The sequence below is a fragment of the Idiotropiscis lumnitzeri genome, chromosome 11 (assembly GCF_059441095.1).
Source record: "Idiotropiscis lumnitzeri isolate Australia: NSW breed Sydney's pygmy pipehorse chromosome 11, RoL_Ilum_1.0, whole genome shotgun sequence".
Taxonomy (NCBI): domain Eukaryota; kingdom Metazoa; phylum Chordata; class Actinopteri; order Syngnathiformes; family Syngnathidae; genus Idiotropiscis; species Idiotropiscis lumnitzeri.
Window position 1 is genome coordinate 18,403,242 of NC_142401.1, and position 21,126 is coordinate 18,424,367.

Genomic DNA, 21,126 nt, shown 5'->3' on the forward strand with positions numbered 1-21,126 from the left:
GATAAGTGAAAGGCTTTTATGGCTTTCTTGAATTACAGTCAAAGTAGGGCAGTTCGCCGCTCCATCAAATAGAAACCAGAGGAGGGATTTGTTTGTGAAATTCAAGGAAGTAATCATGTCCTGGATCGTATAAAGTAATCCCACGCAATTGTGATGAACCCAAGGTACAAGTCGAACTACGCTTCGATAAATCCTGAATGACCGCCAGTGTTTTGACACTCAGAATCCTCATTCCCACGCCAGACGAAAGGAAACAAACCACTTCTGACACTGGACTTTAAGTCCGTCCCAAGTCATCCAGAGGTCACAGGTGCCATTTTTGGTAAGCAAACTCAAACGGCGTAAGCACAAAGGGAACATTCAGTACTTTCCGCACTGCCTCTGGCAGTCAGCGGGGAAGAAATAGAACCAGGAGTAATTGACACGCCTCCAAAAATTATAATTACCTATATTTGTAGATTAATCCGTGAAATATAACAACAACTATGGTCCCAAAACAATTTGATAACACTTCAGACAAACTCATCTTACATTCCCATTAAAAAAAATGGGTTGGCCTTTTTTTTATTCACAGGAAGTTGACTTGTACATGCGGGGATGACACGCTGTAACTTCCATGAATAAACTTGCCAGCTCATCCCCAACATTCAAAGCTTGTCTCTCGCTTCAATAAACCCCTAAAATCCCTGACACCAATCTGTACTATACTTTCCTTTCCTAACTCGATGGGTTTTCCTGTGAAAAGCTGGGCAATGATTCGCCATAGTTTTGCTCCAAAAAAATCGGCCACTGATCGGCCGATTTCCGTGGAAAAGTATATGACAGGCGTATTTTGATTAATGCCTTTTATTTCGATAAAAAGAAAAAAAATCTAAATATGTGTAGTCCTCCATAAAGCATACTGATTGTCTTTGTGTTTAATTCAAAGAAGTCATTTGCAAACATTTGTTTTTAAACAGGGATCAACATTTTTCCCCATTTTTTTGACATGTTATAGACAAACCAGTTAAGTGTAATGTCTCCGCTGGCAATTATAAATAGGGACCTGTTTTTATATACTGGAAATTTGGATATAATGTGTTTTTTTTTATCTGATTTATGAATTAATTGAAAATAATTGACAGATTAGTTGCTTATTAAAATAATCATTAGTGAGCAGCTCCAACTGAAAAATGTGCAGCTAATACATGAGATCGGTATTAGAATCGGCAGTGGCATGTTGGCCATCTGGAATTTGGGGAGTTTCCCCAAACAGCTGGTCCGCCGTAGGCAAATGAAATGTGCATAAGGTGGCAAGGGAAAACCACTTTGTGTGTTGTGTCCTCGCCTATAGAGCCAAAACACTACTACTACGTTTTAGTATTGAATATATCATTTGTTTTTTATAATTTAATTTCACCTTAGATTTGTTTTGTCTTTTCCAGTTTTACGCAACATTCTGGTCTGTAGGGGTAAAATGCAGTAGTACCAAGACTGACCGAAACAAAACGAGGAAGCAAGGCTAGGTTTTATCTCATCCGGTAACGATATTGCGTGGTTGTGACTTTTTGGCCTTCCACGAGAAGCCAAAACCAAATAAACTGAGACAATTGCTGTGCCTGCTCTTCCAAATTTTACTTTCTCATCACGGGTGCCGCGGGAAATTATCCAATTTTTTGTCAGAAAATTTATTAATTACAAATATATATTTAATATTAACTAAAAGTTTTCTTTGCTTACCAGGTAAGGCAATTAACGATAGTTTCTCATTTACTGTGGAGACCTGGAGGATAATTCGAGTTCACTGTCTTGCCCAAGGACACTTAGATAACTGATGGGCAAAGCCGGGAATTGAACGACCAACCGTTTGGATCCCTTGAGCAACTGAGCCAGAGCGACCACCTGCGCTATCTTCATCTATCTATATCAGTGAAATATAGTGACCTGCAGATCAAACATTAGATGGCAGATTGCCATCATACAACAGAATAGGTCATGGCTTCCTACGAGCATGTGTCCAATGCAAAAAGCCCACACTGAGCAAAATCAATTTGAGAAGAAAATGATTACTTCAGCATTCCTAATTTGTGTGCCATGGAATTTTTCTTATGTAAATTATGTGCCTTGCCTCACTAAATGGAAACACTTCTTTTATGTATCGCTGCTCAAAGACTGGGTGAAAAAGCCTTTTGGAAAGGTGTCATATAATTTTCCTGGTATGTTCTCTACTTAAGTGGTTTCCACATCATGTCCTGCGATAATTACTCCCGACACTTTCACAACTGACGTCACTCTAAGATACCGGTACACTAAAATCACAAGCAATAATGCTTTCCTGAAACGTTACAGCCACACACGCATGCATCATTGGCGTCTAAATGATTTTGACTTTTTAATATCTATTCTCCTGTATGTCCTGTTAAGTGTGCTGTGTTGCCAAACGAGCAATAAAAAATGTTAACTGCCAGAGCTGGCCTGCAAGACGAGGACTTTCAAACACTTGAATGACAGATGAGTGACCAGAGCAAAACATCTGACCGTCATGTTTTCAGCAGATAATTGACAATAAAATAGAATATTTCCGGGAGTCCGATTGAGATATGGAGATCAAAACCGAGTGGCTATATGTGAGGCTGAAATGTTGATAACGTAAATGCATTGCTAATGGCGGCGTTGCAAGCTTAGATGAGGAACACACACTAATGAGATTTTTAATGAGCTATTTATATATCATCTTTAAGTCAAAGGCTAAAGGTGCTGGTAAGTAACTTTGTTGGGAACAGTGTCATTTCTTTAAAATGTATTTAATTCCACTTATTTATTGTACTGTATTTATTTTTAATTGCACACTGTCAAAACAGTAACAATAACTTTGTTCTGGAGCTGGAACAGATTAGTTCTATTTCCATTCATTTCAATGGGAAAAAATTGCTTTGCAAATCGTTTTGGTTCATGAACTGAGACCTGCAATGAATTAAAGTTGCGAACGGAGCTTCCACTCTGTTATTACATGGATGATGACATTATGAAAGTGGGGTGTGTCAGAAAGCTCCCAGGACTTGTATCACAAAGAAATACATTTGTAACGCAAATTATGAGTCCTTCAAGGTAACTGCTCTGGAGCATCAACTATAACTCTCTGCAACCATTCAACCCCAGTTTTTTTTTTTTATATATATAAAAATATCCTCTGTGTCAGGTCAGCAAGCAAAGAGCAGAGTTGAGTTATGACGAAACAAATAAGGCCAGACTTGCAAAGGAGTATTGTAACCGGTATCACTTTGAGTACCACCAGCACACCAAACACTATAACCTTTGATGGAAGAGTGCCATACCACCAAGGCTAAAGAAAGCAAGAAAGTCCAAAGTCCAACGTCATCTTGAATGTCTTTGTCGATGCGAATGGAGTGGCCACTGCAAATTCTTGCCACAGGGCAAGACGATTGACCAGCACATCTGCGTTCACTTCATTCAGTGCGCGAGAAGAGGCAACAGATCATATCGTCATCATCTTGTCTTCAACTGGCAGTACAACTTGTGACTCCTTCATCAAAACTGCTCACAGTGGCCTTGCTGTGTCGGACGTTGTCGTGCTGGTCATGTCCTGACTCCATGTGATTTTTTCATTTTTATTTCCCAGTCTCAAGGTGGTCATTAAGGCCCCCTGTTGTGACGATGTGGATGACATGATGATGAAAGAGCTGTCGAAGATCCTTCTAGGAATGCATGAAGGAGTTGAAGCAAAGACTGGGAAAGGGAATTAGAATCCAGTTGGTTTATGTCCATGTCCATGTGTCATGATCTGTGTTTATTGTTTCTGGTTTAGTAGTTAGTTTCATGTTTTTCCTTGTGTTCCTTTGTGTGTCTTGTCATGCTTATTGTGCCCACCTGTGTTCGTTTAGTCAAGCTCTTGTATTGACCAATCATTTCACTCCAACCCTTTGTGTCTTGTCCAGGTGTTCCTCGTTGTCTCGTCAATTTGTTTGTATTTAGTTCCCTGGTTTCTTTCAGTCCTAGTCGGTTCATTGTCAACAGTGTCTTCCGCCTGGTCCTCAGTGTTTTTCAGTTATTATACTCATAGTTATTTCGTAGTGTTTGTATTGTTACTTTATTTGTTTTGCACATTTTTATTTCTGATTTTCCCAGACCGTTGTTTGCATTTTTGGTTCTTTATATTAAATAATCCTTTAAATCACGCCTCGCCTCACTTGCCTGAATTTGGGTCCTCCACCTCAATCCTCCACCAACCATAACCTGACAAAATGTGTAGTTTGGAAATGGAATTGGGAAGTCACTCTGGAACTTATTTGACACATCTTGTAAGTCTGATTCAAGAGATGAAAACGAAATATACAGGGAGTCTTCGGTTTACGACGGAAATCCTGCATGATGTAAAGCGAATTTGCTCTTATTAACCTACTGTAGTACAGTTCTAAAGTCATAATTAAAGTTAGTATTTGTATAAACTAATGAGCATACCTCTTGTGCCACGTGAAATGTACTTACCCGAAAACCGGACACCCCGTATTCTGTAAAGTAAGCACAATATAGTGCAACGGCTGTCAAAACAGATCTACGTTTATGGGGCTATATCTGTCCAGTAAAACACTCACTTGTGCTGGTTTTTCTGAAATATATTGCTGTAAAACAAAGGCTTTTTTTGGTACTATGGCTTTTTTCGGACAGCAACACCATAATATATGTATGAAAACAGAATACTGGATTTATGTCATGCGAGGGTGTAAGACAGGAGTTACACTCCTGAATGTGCTTCGGGCATCCGTACTGGCCGTGTGGATCAATAAGCTAAAAATACATCGTTGTTTTCCAGATGCGATTTGGATGTGTTGTGGCTTGGACCGTTTTGCTGGTGGACTGTCATCTGCGTACATGATGAGAAAATTAAGACGTTCAAACTTGTCAGTAGTGAATTTGGAGTTTGTCACATCTGGCCAAAGTTGAAAATGATCAAAGCGTAGCAGAGTCTTCAAAAAAAAAAAAAAAAATGAAAAGAATGAACGAAAGGGATGGGGAGGGAAGCAAGCGTCAGCAGGGGATTTAAAAATGTCCAATATTGAGATGAGGAGGGAAAGGAAGTGCTCCAACAGCGTTTTCACAATGGACATTTACTGTACTATGAACAGCATACAGATGGCGCTCATTTAAAATGTTACATGAGGAACTCACACAATCGGTGATAAAGTATTTTACCCCCACACTTCCATCATTAGATTCACTTGAGGGCTTTGAAAAGGGCAATATTCAGCCTCAACCTGTAATTCTCAAAGTGAAGTGCTTGTACTGTTAGTGGTACACAGGCTCCCTCTAGTGATACTCAAAGGAATCACTGCCCAAGTACATTTCAGTTGTGTTTAACTTGAGTGTAGGACATTTGCATTTCATCTTGAAGAACTGTTTTGTCGTTAACCTTTTTTGGGGGGTACAAATGTGATTCAACTTTTATGTACAAAGAATTTGAATTGCATCATTAACAACTGTTACCCCCCCCTCCCATCCCCTCTGCCCCTCACATCACCCAGGGCTGAGCATTCTTGCTATCTAAAGCCGTCTCTGAATAGCGAAGGTTCGCAAGTGTGAGCGCACGTAGCAAATGCATTTTTTTGTCTGGGTTCGTTCAATGTTACTGAAGATACCTGTCTTAAAATAATATCAACTCAAACTATAAAGAAGAAAAGAAAGTGCTGTCTGGGATTCACCGACATTCCCTGCCTTTGTTGGCTGTCTGGGGTAAGGCAAACAAAGACTGAGGCAAAACTTCAAATTACATCAGTTTCTTGTATCTCTCTTTAGAGACACAAAGCGGGGCCAGAAAGGGACAAATTTTCAAAGTTCATATTCATCATCTACAAATGTCACGTCATAATGACTCTTAAGAAAAATGTATGACACCCTTTACTATCATCAAACTGTACAATCAAATATACTTTTTGGGAAACGTCTTGTTTTGTATTTGATGCACATTTAGGCCTACTGCGCTACTGTATTTCAGTGACGGTCATGTTAGTGGTTCTTGGAGAGCCTATTTTCTTTTTTTAAGTGGCACTTGTAACATCTTTGAGAACTGCTGGACTGGTGCAATACTGAAGCGTTCTCTTTGTTTTCTTCACGATTGTGAGGTTATTACAAATACTACAATATTTTTTTTCTTCATACTATACCCTGAAGTCGTTCTATAAAATTTTACCTTCTTGCCTTTTCTACCTTGTTTCACCTCAACTCGTGTCACTGTCTTGTTGTGTTTTATTTGTTCAGAATAAAAAGAAAAAAAATGCACAAGGTGACGGCCGCTTTTGTTGGAGATAAAAGGTTGAGATGGCAGAGAGCCTTAAAAGGTTTTGCGTGTTTGCGCCATGTTGTTGGCGTATTCTCAGAGTGGGCCGGCAGCAAGCGAGACAGGTGTCAAAACATTGCTTTGCACTCAAAGTGCGAATCGTGCGACTTTACAGGACTCACCTTCCTCTCTTTCTCACACAACAAACATAGATTATAAAATATAAAAATGGACAAAAACAAAATAGCCCTTTAGAGACAGTCTTGTCATACAAATGTTAACATTCAAACAAACAAACGACTGTCATGTCAGTACAGTAAATTTAAGTCAATTATAATCACAGTGTGACACTGAAGTGCTCGACACACCCCACACCACAGGATAATCACTCAGTATAATCTTTCAAACACATCCAGTAAGCAGATCTTTGCTCACTTTGATCGGATGGCGGGCATCAGGCTCAAAATTAGCCGAATTATTTGTATGTGCGAACTTTGCCATCCATTGTTAAATAAATCTGGATAAAAGTGCGGATCAATGATAATAAAGCCACTTTTGTTTTTACTCCTTGTGGTTTAATTAGCATTTTCTTTTGTTTTCTCAGTGAATAAAATGCATGAATATTGATGTTTAAAATGCAGAAAAAGGCAGGAGACTTCTATGAAAGTATACATGTTGGTGGTGATCCAAATTGGATTGCTTGGCTTTGGCAGAGCTCTGCACTCCACATACTACTCCAGAAAATGTGTTACGCTATTACTCTGTCGTTTGAAGCTGAAGGCTGCCCCGGTCACTGTGCTTTGGTTCTTTCTGATCAATGGTCATTTGGACCGAACTTGCCTCGGAATCTGTTGGGCATCTACTGAATAAGCACCAGAGGCATAAACAGTCATTATATGAGGGGCAAAAATGCGTCCTGAGATAACCTTTGTTGTGATTTGGTGCTTTAAAAATACATTTCTACAGATGGGCTTCCCTGGAGGTAAAACCTTAGTGTCTGGCTCAGATTTGTTTTGATCTGCTCGGCACTAGACAAATGGCTGGAGGTGAGGTGGGAAGAAGAGGGGGGTGATGAACAGGCAGGAGATTTCTACGCATGCATGACCATGGCCATCTTTCAAGTCCATGAAGCATGTATGTGAATGACAAGGTGTTTAAATTGGGTGTGTGCAAACAAATATTTACATTATGCATAGCCAGAGAGGTTTACAGTACATTAAAAGCGATGCAAATTGATGTAAAACGACAAACAGATGTCTACATAATGCATGATAATAAAGATGTTTTATGCAAATTGTGCCAAAGATGTTTCTTACATTGTATGTGTGTGAACGGACATACAGACAAAAGTGACAAACGTGGTGGTAAGAATGAATAAAAGCTTCCATTTTAGAGGCGGTGCACTCCTTTTTATAGTGTACATGATTGATACCTACGATGGCCATAAAGTGTCAATAAGCTATGCATAACTAAATAAGATGACATTTATGAAAATGTATGGATTTTAAAAATGAATTAAATGCCCTTGAACTAAAGTATCTCTTCATAAATTATACTTTTGAAAGGGGGTGTATTTATTTACTTCAAGCACTGTAATTAATATGCTATTTCAAAGTCGTATGCCATTTATGCACATGTAAGGAGTGTTTAAACGGACAAAATTAGAGTCATGGTCCATCCATCCTTTATCTGTACCGCTTGTCCTCAGAAGGGTCGCGGGTGGTGCTGGAGCCTATCCCAGCTATCATCGGGCAGTAGGTGGGGTACACCCTGAACTGGTTGCCAGACAATCGAAAAGCACACATAGACAAACAACTATCCACACTTGCACTCATACCTAGGGGAAATTTAGAGAGTCCAATCTACCTTCCATGCATGTTTTTTGGAATGTCGGATGGAATACCCAGAGGAAACCCACGCAGGCACGGGGAGAACATGCAAACTCCACACAAGAATGCCGGAGCCGGAATTGAACCTGCGACCTCTGCACTCTGAGGCCATCATGCTAACCAGTCGCCCACCGTGCCACACAGCATCATGGTAACCCTGCATATTATTAAGCTTACAGTCATACTCGAACATTTAGGACAATACTTCAGTATGATGCGAAAAATCAGTGGAAGGTTATTGTGCCTTACATAGTCATCCAATAAAACTGTAATAAGTATTACAAGTTGAATAATGGCAGGATTGGATGATGTCCCTTTAATGCCACCATAAATATTAGTATATTACCTTAAGTGTTCAGCGTCGAATTGTATCGATGAAGGAAAAATGCATCTAAAAATGCTTCAGGATAATCAGGCTTTATTTGTTTTCTTTCTCATAAAAATATCAAAGGCTTGATTATCAGGCATCCTGGGGAGATAAAATTGAACAATTAGACAGTTGATATATTTTTTTTTTGTGAAATGCGCTATATAAATAACGTTTAATTTTTAATTTGATTGTATTGCCCAAAAGATCAGAAAACAGCCACGTCAGCAATCGTGAATTAACAAACTAGTCTGTGTGTGGGCAACATGAAATTCAAACGGACCACAAACTCCATGATTGTCACATGAATCGGAATGAGAGAAAATCAGGCTGTGACCTAAGGCTGCAGCTGTTGTCAGACTTTACTAATGGAGGAGCAACTAATTGTGTTGAGTGTTTGTAAATGTGTCTCCCAAGCCATTTGGCATAATACAAATGGAAAAGCACTTGAAACGCCAATGCACTGCAAGCCAACAATAAGACTTACTTCTATTTCTTTTGCGACTGGAGGGCGATAGAGCCTTGCCTTGGAAAAAAAAATCTGCCAATAACTGACTTCCACCCAGAACCGTTTGTCATTGCCACAAGGTGTCAATAAAGCACTGTCTTTCTATTAGAAAAGGCTATGGCTTGACTAATTGCTGCACATCCTCTCGCTTACTTTGGCACAAGATGCTACATGCAAAAGCCAGAGCAATATTTGCATATTAGATATGGCTTTCACAGGTGGCACGGTGGATGACTGTTTACGACGACGGCCTCACAGTGCAGAGGTCATGGGTTCGTTTCCGGCTCCGGCCTTCCTGTGTGGAGTTTGCATGTTCTCCCCGTGCCCGTGGGTTTTCTCCAAGTATTCCAGTTTCCTCCCAAAGACATGCATGGTAGGTTAATTGAACACCATGAATTGGCCGTAGGTGTGAGTGTGAGAGCGGATGGTTGTTCGTCTTGGTGTGCCCTGCGATTCAGGGTGTAGCCAGCCTGCTGCCTGAAGACAGCTGGGATATGCCCCAGCACACCCGCGGCCCTTGTGAGGAGATGCAGAAGGAAGCACAAAATCCACTAAAAGGTGAGTATTTCAGTTAATGTCATGTTATCTGTCTACATTGAGTTGCTGCACTTTATGTGTTCAAATATCCATTGCTTCAAGTCCATGTAAAGTGAAATTTGTTTAGTTTATAAAGACAATGTATGTTTGAGGATAATTGCTGAAATAATTAGCAAAGGCTGAAATCTGTTAATTGTGGAGCTACAACATTAAACAGTTTTAAGAAACTTCATTTAGGGGAGCTAAAATGGCAGAGTGACCCAAATGGACATCCAAACACGAGTGGGCCCATCATCATTACACACGAACTGCCCAGTGTCATACTTGGAAGGCTGGTATTCAGTTACATTCAGACCCCACAGATAAGTGTAACTTGACTTGTGTGCATATTTTATGACACTGTCCAAGGAAACTATTCAAGTTTGAAGGTGAGCCTCTTAATATGATTTCATATCATTTTATTTTCATCGTTTAATTCTGCATGTGTACATTGTTATCTATAGTAGTGGTATTTGGTTGACCGTGCATCCAGGGAACACACCCAACGTGATTGAGAGTGGCGACAATAGCTTGATTTTCACCACTTTTAAACTTCATTTGATATACATGCAGGAACAGGTCATATCTTAAAAAAAAACTTGTAAATGGTGGTCACTCAGTCAAGGTAGGTCGAGTAGAATATGTTGGGGGGTGTAGCAGCTATAAATGGCCCCCAAGCCTGACTTTGGACACCTTTTCAATAAGTCAAAATATCACTGCATGTCAAAAGAGGGTAAATTACTCGTTCGCACTACATCGCAACGCTGTGTGCGTGTGGAACTTACGCACCTGCCGTTCAGCAAAGCCAGCAGCTCACCGGCGTGGTACAGATCGTTGCGCGTCACCCGACTGAAGCGGAAGGCGTTGAGGTTGCAGAAGGTGACCGCAGGGAACTCCATGAGCGGAGCGGCCACTTCGTCCAGCTTGGTGATGTGCGGGTACTGGAAGTAAAAGTGCACGCGGTCCACGCACACCAGAGCCAGTACGCCCACGGAGCCCAGGAAGAAGAGGGTCCACAGGCTGCGCTTGACGCACATGCGCTCGTACGTGAACATGTGCGAGATGCCGTGCAGCGTGGAGCGGCTGGCGAACACCTCGATGGGGGCCGGTCTAGCGTAGTCCAGGTCCTCAGAGTCCGCTTTGAGATCCATGGTGAACTGAAGCGTGGTTCGATACGATTTGAAAATCAAAATAAATGAATTAAATCAAGCCGTATTCGTGGATGACTAGCTAGTGACCGTAAGTAAGCCTTCTCGTAGGAGACTAACTGGGCTTGTGAAGATTCCGAGTCTGCAAGTTCACGCCCTGATCGGAACCCCTTTTTGCACGCTCGAGGAGTAAAAGTGCCGACCCTCAGCTGGGCTCACGCATCAGTGATAAACGAAACCGGTGCGGCGCGCACTTCAGCAAGTTACCTCGCCAACCCCAAAAAAGAAAGAGGCGGTGTCGTCTCGTAACGTTGCAGAAGAGTGCTCCCGAGACGTCGCGGAGATTCTAATAATGGATTTTAGAGGAAAAACCAGCCCGGTTCTGGAAACAGCTGCATCATGACGAGCTGTCACAACGTCAGATTCGTCTTGGCTCGTTCTCTGGCATCCCCCCCCCCTCTCCGCCTCCTACAATGCAGCTAATCAGCCCGCTTTGAATGCGAAGATTCCCGGAGGATGATGTGCACCTGGCAGACTGTGGCTGATGCTGCTGGTAGGAGAAAAAAAGACAGACGGCTGGAACAAAACAGCCCGTTTCTTCGCTGGCGACCTCCGGGGCTGCTGTGACGACGTGGTCCGATCAATATGGAAAGTGGCGGTGCGAAGGAGAGAGACTATCGGACGAAGGGGATTCTTCTTGCACTAGGTGACGACGTCAATTGTCGTGTCATCCCTCCCATATACAAATATAATTTTGACAGACAGAAATGACCTTACTTACACACCGCACCACTCAGTTGCAGGGAACGTAACGAGTTAGCGTTCACGGGTGAATTGGCTATCTTAAGTTAAACTTTCTTAAATAAGCAATAAGACAGGGACGTGGGGTCAGGGAAGGCAAGTGAGACAGTGCCACACCCTGCTGGCCGTTCTCTTCAAATGAAGAGTAAAAAATAAATAAATAAAAACGAGAACTGTCAGCAGCTCTAAAGGGCCCCCGCAGCCCTGGCGACGTTGGGATACTGGCACATTAAAACCAATTTTGATCAAACATAACCTCTATTAAAGGTCAAACTGTCAGGGTTGAGGAAGGTGAGGACCCAAACGCAAGGAAGCAAGGCAGGGGTAACTTAAAGGGCATTTAATTAACAGAAAACTAAGGCAAACAGGGAACTTGGAAAAACTAGACAACGACAGGAAACTAATGATCGGGACAGGCGACAGGAACAGGCAACAGGGACAAGCGACAGTGAAAATGACAATGAACCAACAAGAACTGAAAGCAACCAGGGAACTAAATACACACAAATTGAGAGACAACGAGGAGCACCTGGACAAGACATGGAGGGTTGGAAGGACCGGATTGGTTAACACTAGGGCTTGGGTAAACGAGCACAGGTGGACACAATAGACAAGACGAGACAAGACACATGAACAAGGCCAAAACATGAAACCAAATACTAAACCAAAAATAACAAATACAAATCATGACACAAACTGTTTTAAAAGAAAATAAGATTTTACTTCCTTTCGAGTTTTGATTAGGGCTTCGGAGACTTTTTGTAGATCTTGTGTTGTTACATGCGCTTCCAACTTTTGCTAGAGCTTGTTGAAACGTACAACCATGCAGGGTTGCTGTAGGGGCGTTATGGCGCCATTCTTTTGAAATCACAACATAATTTTATGAAATTTCGATATTGTAGCCAGAAGTGATTTTTTTGCCTGTCTTTGCATTTGTCTTTTTTTTTATCTCACTTGAAACATGAAGCATAACGTGGATATTGGTGGTGTTAGTGGTCATTCAGCCATGCAAACGGTTCTTTTATTCTGCGCGACAAAGAAGTGACATCATCTTAAACGAGGAGATCAAGGAACATTATCATATCCGCAAAATATTTCGACCACCTCCTGCCTTGATAATCTGGCGATACGAGATGAGACGTCATGCTTTGTGCACGTGTCACATCAAGGACACAATATAAGTTACGTTTGTTTTTGTAATGTGAACGAACACATAAGAAAATCGGATTTAACAAAAAATCCAAACAAGGCATCACAAACTGCAGTGTGAACGTAGCCTGTGTCCGTAGTGTGAGCCACATCATTTGAATAATGCGTGGCCCTGTGTTTAATAATGTCTCTTATGTGGACCCACACACGACACAATACCAAGCGGGACGCTAAACGGTGGCGCCCATGGGAACCAGGTAGCCCCAAGGACCACATGAGTTGCTCACGGGCCAGTTCTAAAAAAATAGCTAATCAGATTTAATGCACTTGGACTTTCTAAGACTGCTGCAGAATTTGAGAAAATGTTTACATTGGCAGATATTTCTATTAAAAAAAGTGATGCACATTGGTATTTATCTGTTTCCTATTTTTTTGTGAGAAATCACAGTAATTAAGATCGCACATTTTTTTATAAACTTATGAAAGGTAATTTGAGCAAATTTTTTATTTCAGAAGTGTATATCAATCAAATTGGTAGCCATTCACACTAATCAATACCCAAGAAGTAACGCTCAACATCATGAAGGGTAGAGACCACTAATTGGGATGACCACGCCGCAAGCCACCAGCTAGTGCATTGAACAATTAACTTTCTCTGTTGTGTGGAACCACGCACGGAGCAAGGAGGTGACTTCGTGGACGGCCCTGACGCTGCTCCGTTTACCGCAGTTAGGCTGCAAGCTCACCCCTACCTCCCACGAGCAACATGTAACGGTCCTGTCTTGGTGCAGACCCTGCAAAAAAATAAATAAAAATCAGCTTGGACCAGCATGGTTTTGTTGCATCTCCATGCTGGTCTTGCTGGTGTCACCAGCATGCGCAAAAAGGAAGCAGCAGCAAAAGGAAAGAGTCTCGATTCAAAGAGCCTAACTTTCGGCCACTCGGAGCCCCTCCCTATCAACTGAACCACAGCCGCACAGCAGGACTAGCATGTTGCTGTTGCTCAGTCAGGAGCTGGTGACCTGCTGGAGGCTTGCTGGCATCACCAGCTACCAGAAGAGCAACAGCAGCAAGTGACAGGTGGTTTTGGGACCTGTGGTAGTGTGGGTTGACCACTGGCGCTTCGAATCTTGGCTGTTTTGTTTTGCTTTTGCTGCTGGAAAGAGCAGTAAGAAAACACAACAAAACCAAACGGAAACATAACTACAATTCTTAATCAATATGCTGTAGCATGCACTGTTTTTTGGATATAAAGTATTGGAATTGTTCAGCCACTTGAATATCGTCGTAAAATCACAAGGGAAGAAATGAGTAATTGGACCACACTCGAACACCACAAACTTACATTGACTGACAAAGGGGAGAATGTTATTTGTTGTTTTTTTCCCTTGCTTTGCTTCTTAGCCATGACTTTCCGTTAGATGAGTCTTGCAACTGTAGTTAATATTTTGTGGTATACTCCATGATATGATTATTACTCCAGAAAAAACATGCCAACAAGGATCCTAAAGTCAATCGAGCAAAAACATCTAGTTAGAATGCAGACAAATTAACCGAACAGGTAACGTGATGAGTGGGCTAATGCTGCAAGTGGGTGTCCCAATGAATTGGCAAAGATTGGAAGTTGCATGGTGGACAACTGGTTAGCATGATGGCCTGACAGTGCAGAGATCATGGGTTCGATTTCAGCTCCGGCCTTTCTGTGTGGAGTTTGCATGTTCTCCCCGTGCCTGCGTGGGTTTCCTCCGGGTATTCCATCCGACATTCCAAAAAACATGCATGGCAGGCTGATTGGACACTCTAAATTGCCCCTAGGTATGAGTGTGAGCGCGGATGGTTGTTTGTCTACGTGTGCCCTGCGATTGGCTGGCAACCAGTTCAGGGTGACTGCTACTTTCGTGTGGATGTTAAGTTTGCATTCACATTTACATGAGCAGATTCAGGAGGGAAAAAAAATTCCATAGGCCTCCAAACCCCCACCTCCCACAAGCCCCGTTAGGATCATCTTTAATCTAATAATTGGGCTTTGCTGATTTTTATCAGAACCGGGGAAAAGAACAAATTCAGCCTGATTTTCAAAAAGTAACCTGCAAATTTATCCCGTTATATGGAATGAGTTAAGCGAACGCGGGGCGGTGGTGCCACAGCCATTTCTGTCATCGCAGCCACATTTACCAAAGAGGCAAGAGGAGTTCACCCGTGAAATTGTACATAATTCCATCCGTAATCACCATTAGCCACAGCGTCAACTGTCACAACGACACAGTCATCTGCACAGCCTGCTTCTTGTATTGATTAGCAGTTGCCGAGAAGATGAGCAATACTCTGTTGCCTGGGCGATGACAATTCTGACTAAGTATGATGCCTCCGTGACACAAGTTAGAAGCCAACGGTAGAAATACATCTAACGGTGGTCAATAAGATAAAAAAAAAAGATTGTGCAATTTTGAAGTATGTTTATTCTTTTATTTGTTTGTTTTTCAGTGCAGCCTTTTGATTGTTGTTCAACTTCGTCTTCATTGCTCATGATCACATTTTTTAAATTCAAACAGGTCCCTATTTTGCAGAAAGCACAGTGATTGGGGGGTAAAAGAAGTCATTTATTGGTAGCACTTGTGCTGGAAGGAAACGTACTTTATTCATTATAGAGTAAAGGCTGGTGTAAAAATAGAAGCTCTTTTTCCATGCAAGATCACACTATAAAGCAGCAAAGACAGAGTATGTCTTGTATTTTGGCTTTTATTTGCATTTCAATTCAGGGGGAACAATTCTCAGTGAAAAAATAACCGTAACTAGTAACAAGAACCTTAAACGCTGTGACTCCCAAGATCGTTTTGAATGAAAATAGGCTTCTTTTGCTAAATTCACCAATTTTTGTCAACTCAAAATGTACGTATTTCAGAAGTCCTGAACATCACCCCAAAACTCAGTTAACAGTGACCCTTGTAAAGTTAGAAATACTAACAAATGCCACCAATGGGCAGGAAATTTGGCAACTATGCCAATCACAACAGGGCGCATGAAAATGTTTCAAGTTAACATGGCCAAAATTAAACAGAAAGTCAAGTTAGTCATGATCCAGTTTACAGTAAAGAACCGCATACTCAAGTTTTGGCACCCACAGATACACATATTCACAAATGTTTTACTCAAAATATTTATTTTTTAAATTGGAAGACGGTTATTAGAGGTTCCGTTTTTTTCAATGTAGTGATAATGAGGGTCAATCATTCGGGGATTTTCGCTATTGTCAGGCACTATCCCCAACGAATAGCGGGAGCCCACTGTACAAGAATCTCACTCTCGTGTAGTTTCAGAAAACATCACAAGCGTATGCTTTTATTTATGGGACTACTTACTGATAAAGTACCGTGGTTTCACATGTGGACCTGAATGTTGACTTTACAATGCTATTTAATTGTATATAAAAAGGCAAACAAGGTACAGGGAAAATAAAAAAATACAAAATAAGAGGGACCAACGAAACAAGGACTTGACTCAGGAAAATGAGAACAGAAATGAACACGACATGGACGGTGACAGGAACAACGACAATGTACCAACAAGAACTGAACGCAACCGGGGAACTAAATACAAACAAAGTAACGGGACAACGAGGAACACCTGGACAAGACACAAAGGGTTTGAGGGAGCTGATTGGTTCACACTAGGGAACGGAACGACAAGCACAGGTGAACACAATCAAATAGCACAAGACACACACTAAACAAGGAAAAACATGAAACTAAATACTAGATCAAAAACAACAAACAGACCATGACCGTACTGAGCAAAAAAGGTACACGTGTTCAAGAAAGAGTAAAGACAAAGAAAGAATTAGCTGAAGTTGCCTTTGATATTTGATTTGAACGATGTTGATGATCAATAACTCCCCGTTTCTTGGCTCATGCAGACGGGCTTTTACTCTGGGCCAAGGCTGAACGGCTCAGCTGCCACCAACTCAGGAGAAAGCTGACAGGGATCACGGGACTAACAGGAAGCGAGACGCTCTCAACCCTGAGGATGTGAGTCGATTTGCGGACGGCCACCAGGCCGACACATACATTCGTCCACCAGTTGTCTTGGCACCTGTCCAGAAAGCGACCTCATCAGATAAGCAGAAGGTGACAGACAAGGTCCCCACAGACAGATGGTCGTTAGATGTAATAATGAGAATCTGCCCAGACAAATGCATACTACCTCAGTGGGTGCTCATCATTATCAGTCAAGGGCGTCTTTATTGACAACAAAAAAGGATCCCGCAACAGAACGCCTCCCACTTCCTCCTCTACCTTGAGTGATATTACATTTTTGGCATGTGCAATGCCACATTCAGCCATCTCTCTATTAGTTTCATGAATGCAAAACTCCCTGAGGAATTGTCCCTTCTCCAAATAAATTGTGCAAAGGTTATACATGCAGAAAACAGACATTTTTACTTTCAAGTGTGACGGGGGCTGCCTGCTCAGTACTTGACAACATAGCAGGCATCGGGCCAGTCCATTATATTTTTATTGTCAGCTACTTTCGTATCAGAACCTGCTCGAAGCAAATGAAGGACAAGGAGGCTGTCAGAGTTTTGTTAGGCTTATTGCGGAGGGAACTTTTGTGCCAAAAAATGTTTTTGGGTAATGATGCTTCTTCATTCTGCTTGGCTAGTTTGAATTCTCAGGTTCGACAAGGATTTGGTCTTTATGGAAACAACAACACTGTTAACATTGACTGGCATCCAGTCTGTGGTGGCTTTGGCCACTGGGAAGTGGACTTTTATTGTTTGTTGAAAGAGTTTCACCTTGGGGTTGTCCTTGCCCAATTTGGCTGGTGAAGGACGGTTCAGTATCCCAACCAGTCTTTCACCCACCTGGCGGCAAAAGAGCTTCTTAGACCCACACTACCCTTGGAATGAGGAAGCATTGTCAGGACATTGTTGCAAGCAGACGATAGGTGATTCCTCAAAACTCAGCCTTGTTCAGAGACGGCTTTTCGAGTTTGACGTCAAGGGTTTCCTTTCACACCTCTTTCAAACTAGCAAACCACCCTTATTTAGAATCTGGATGTTGTTGGCCTCAAAGGAATGTTCCTTATTTTTGCGATGCTAATGAGCTGTTGACTCTGAACCAGTGAAATATGTTGTCTCCACTGTTGTGCCATTCACCAGAGACATTTATACAAACCTAAAAATTTAGAATGAAGAAGCCTTTTGGATTGAAGGGGAAAAATCTTCAACAAGTAAAGAATTGACTTGAGCCAATGCATTACCATAACCTCAATGTCTACCAATATACACAGACATTTTTCCATATTTTTAACTCAGCGTTGCAAAGCAGGCCAACAATGCAGAGGAGAAAGTCCCAAAGAACAAGTCTCATGGGCAACTTGACGTGAACTTCTTCTAGGAGGTCAGGGTGTTTGATACCCGCAACATTGCTTTCTTGTGTAAACACACTGTCCAACTACACATAGATCCCATGATTTGGCACTACCTCTCAAGAAGCGTTGGATTCCTTCTTCACTCACTCGGATCCAGCAGCATTAACAGCTACACCGTGTGGTGTGGTGAATCTGGATGTCTTCTAGCCAAACTTTATAAAAATGTTGTCGTAAACTCCGCAAAAAAAGCAAGAGCATACACAAACTTGTGTTTTCTAGCAGGAGAAGGTCCACGACAAATGTTCAGCTAAAAGCTCTGGTCTAGCTATACCACAACCAAAGACTCACTGGTGGGGCTTTTCAGGGAGATCAACTGATGATTTTCCATGATATCTCATTTCTTTGTGATGTTCTTTGTATGTTTAATTTGAGCTATAATGGCGTCAAAGTAAACCAAAAAAGGAGTTCTATGAAGCCCTACTAATCTAAACTTGATAGTCTGATAAATATTGTGTATGTGGAATTCAAATTAAGCAGCAACTTCCTGTTCACTGAAAATGACATCACAGTTGCTCTGGGCTCATCTTCAGAAAATAGATGAAACATGAAACTCTTGAAAGACTTTGTGCTTTTTTTCATATGAGCTGTCTGAAATTAATTTCATTAAAATCCGATGCTTTTTATGTAACAGTAGTTAGGCATGGGGTATTTTCCCCACTCTAGTGTTGGCAACAACTAGAATTAGTGATAATCTAAAGACTCTGTCGTATCATTATTAGTGCGCTGTCAACACTACATTTTGTTGCTGTAACACACTATTAGGTGTTGAACATTCAACACTTAGTAATTGCTCTTTGAACACCGGTTAACACATAGTGAACGTTACTTTAACACTGGGTACTGTAGATGCAAATAGACACATTGCCCATGTTAAAATTAACACTCTATGGTGTTGAATTAAGACCAGCAGATTTACAGTGTATTTTTTCACAAAGTTTTTTTTCCCTTTTTTTTCGTCCAATATATGTGTAGGTCGATTCTACTAAAAAATGTAATGAAGTAGAAACTATTTTTTTTTGTGATGAAAGAAAAGCGTTTGATCGTTCATTTGGTCGTTTGGTGTTAATATAAGTCATAAGTCAGTCATACAACACAATTTGCTGTGAGCCTTGAAAGATCTGTTAGAATGCTATAAATTGCCTGGCACTAAATAGGGTCTATTTTAAGAAGGCTGGCATTGAACAAGTTAATATAAACAATTATAAACATTTTAGGGCTGTTTTTTCAGTATTTGCGCCAAGGCTCAATTTGTGTATGATACTTTTTCTGCTGAGTAGCCGAACTACTGTAAGCAGGTGTTGCCCCACCAATCGTTCAACTAAAATCATCAGTGTGTACATATGTTCCCCAAATGTAGTATTTTCCTCTCTTGTGGAATAATAACATAATTTGTTGTTTCGTTTGCCGGAGTTTGTCTAAATGTTCCCCAGCTGGGGCATATCCTCGACCCTTTTAACGTCTGACTCCAGGAGAAATGAATCCTAATTACTTCTTTTCCATAACAGCAAATTAAATATTCACACAAAAGCCTCCCTTCTCACCTCCCAGTCCCCTTCTCTTCACTTGCTTTCTTTTGTTCTTTCTTCTTTTTTGTTCTTGCAAAGCAAACCGAAGTACATCGCATTGTACCTCTGCATATTCCAGATACGGAAAAAATATTGGAGCCAGTCTACAATGTGACATGAAAGGAATTAGCTTTCATTGAAAATTAAATAGCTGGCAGTAACTTTTCATGCCTGTCCATAAAACATGCTCTACAGGGATACTTATAAATTACCTCCAGCTGCTTTTGACTTGAAAGCCTGTATTTAAAGTGTAGTATGCCAATGTGTTCTTATTTTTAACTCCCTGAAGTAGGATTCACCCATAACGACAATCAGACCAAATTTGAGCATTTTCCCTCCCGTGCGATCAGAGTGAGCAACACCCAAAATGCCGGATTATCCAGAGATTATCCTGTGGTGTGGGATTTGTTAAAGGGGATTTTTTCAGGACAGACAATGAAACAAATGTGAAATATATATTTACAGTATGAGTGTGGTGTGCTTTGTTGGTCATGTGGAGTACATCATGCATACTAAAAGAGCAGTAAGAACGCATGTTAATTTGTTCCCTCGTTTTAATAATCGAGAGGGGCGGCACAGTGGACAACTGGTTCGTATGATGGCCTCACAGTGAAAAGGTGCAGGGTTCCTTTCCAGCTTCGGCTTTCCTGTGTGGCGTTTGTGTATGTTCTCCCCATGCCTGTGTGGGTTTTCTCCGGTTTCCTTCCACATTCTAAAAACATGCATAAGTAGGTTAATTGAATTCTCAAAATTGTCTCTAGGTGTGATTGTGAGTGTGAATAGTTGTCCGTCTATGTGTCCTGCGATTGGCTGACAACCATTTCAGGGTGTACCCTGCCTACTGCCCTGAGACAGCTCGGTTAGGCTACAGCACGCCGTGCGTCCCTTGTGAGGATTAGCGGCTTGAATAATGGATGGATTTTAATCATCAGTCAGTGTTAAAATTAGTCCATTCACTTTCTGTATCTTAAATATGTTGGACTGAACACAAAGAGAATAAATGAATTAAGTACATCCTTGTGGTTGACTGCAGCAATCTGTGTGTGTGCGTGTGCATGTATGCGTGTTTATGAACACAGCTGCATCTATTTTGGGAGAAATATGAGGAAATCTCCAAATGTTCTTGCGAAAGAGAAAGGGAGAAGAACTGTATCATATTCTACACTGACAAAAATATGAGCACTTAAAGGGGAATATGAGACTGTCTTCAGATACGAGTGATTCGACGAAGCCATCATTTGTCTGATTTATTTATTTATTTTTGCTTTGACTTGAGAGCAAAAAAATGACCATTTACGGTAAATGCTGTAGGGTGGCAATGAAATCAACTCACTTCACAAGCAAGCTGTATGGCAGATGGTGAACAATTCTTCAAAAAATAGAGGCTTCAAGCTGTTTGTTGTCACTCACAAAATGCAATTG

General features: G+C 41.3%; 1 protein-coding gene across 1 annotated transcript in view; it reads right to left on the minus strand.

The window, feature by feature from the left end:
• LOC148327759 (acid-sensing ion channel 1) overlaps positions 1–11,563 on the minus strand; it is a 191,442-nt gene extending 179,879 nt beyond the window's left edge. Inside the window, exon 1 of the mRNA XM_088308947.1 lies at positions 10,401–11,563. Within this exon, the coding sequence (XP_088165073.1) occupies positions 10,401–10,762 (362 nt within the window). The 5' untranslated portion in view covers positions 10,763–11,563. The remainder of the gene's footprint in view (positions 1–10,400) is intronic.
• Positions 11,564–21,126: the final 9,563 nt, after the last annotated feature.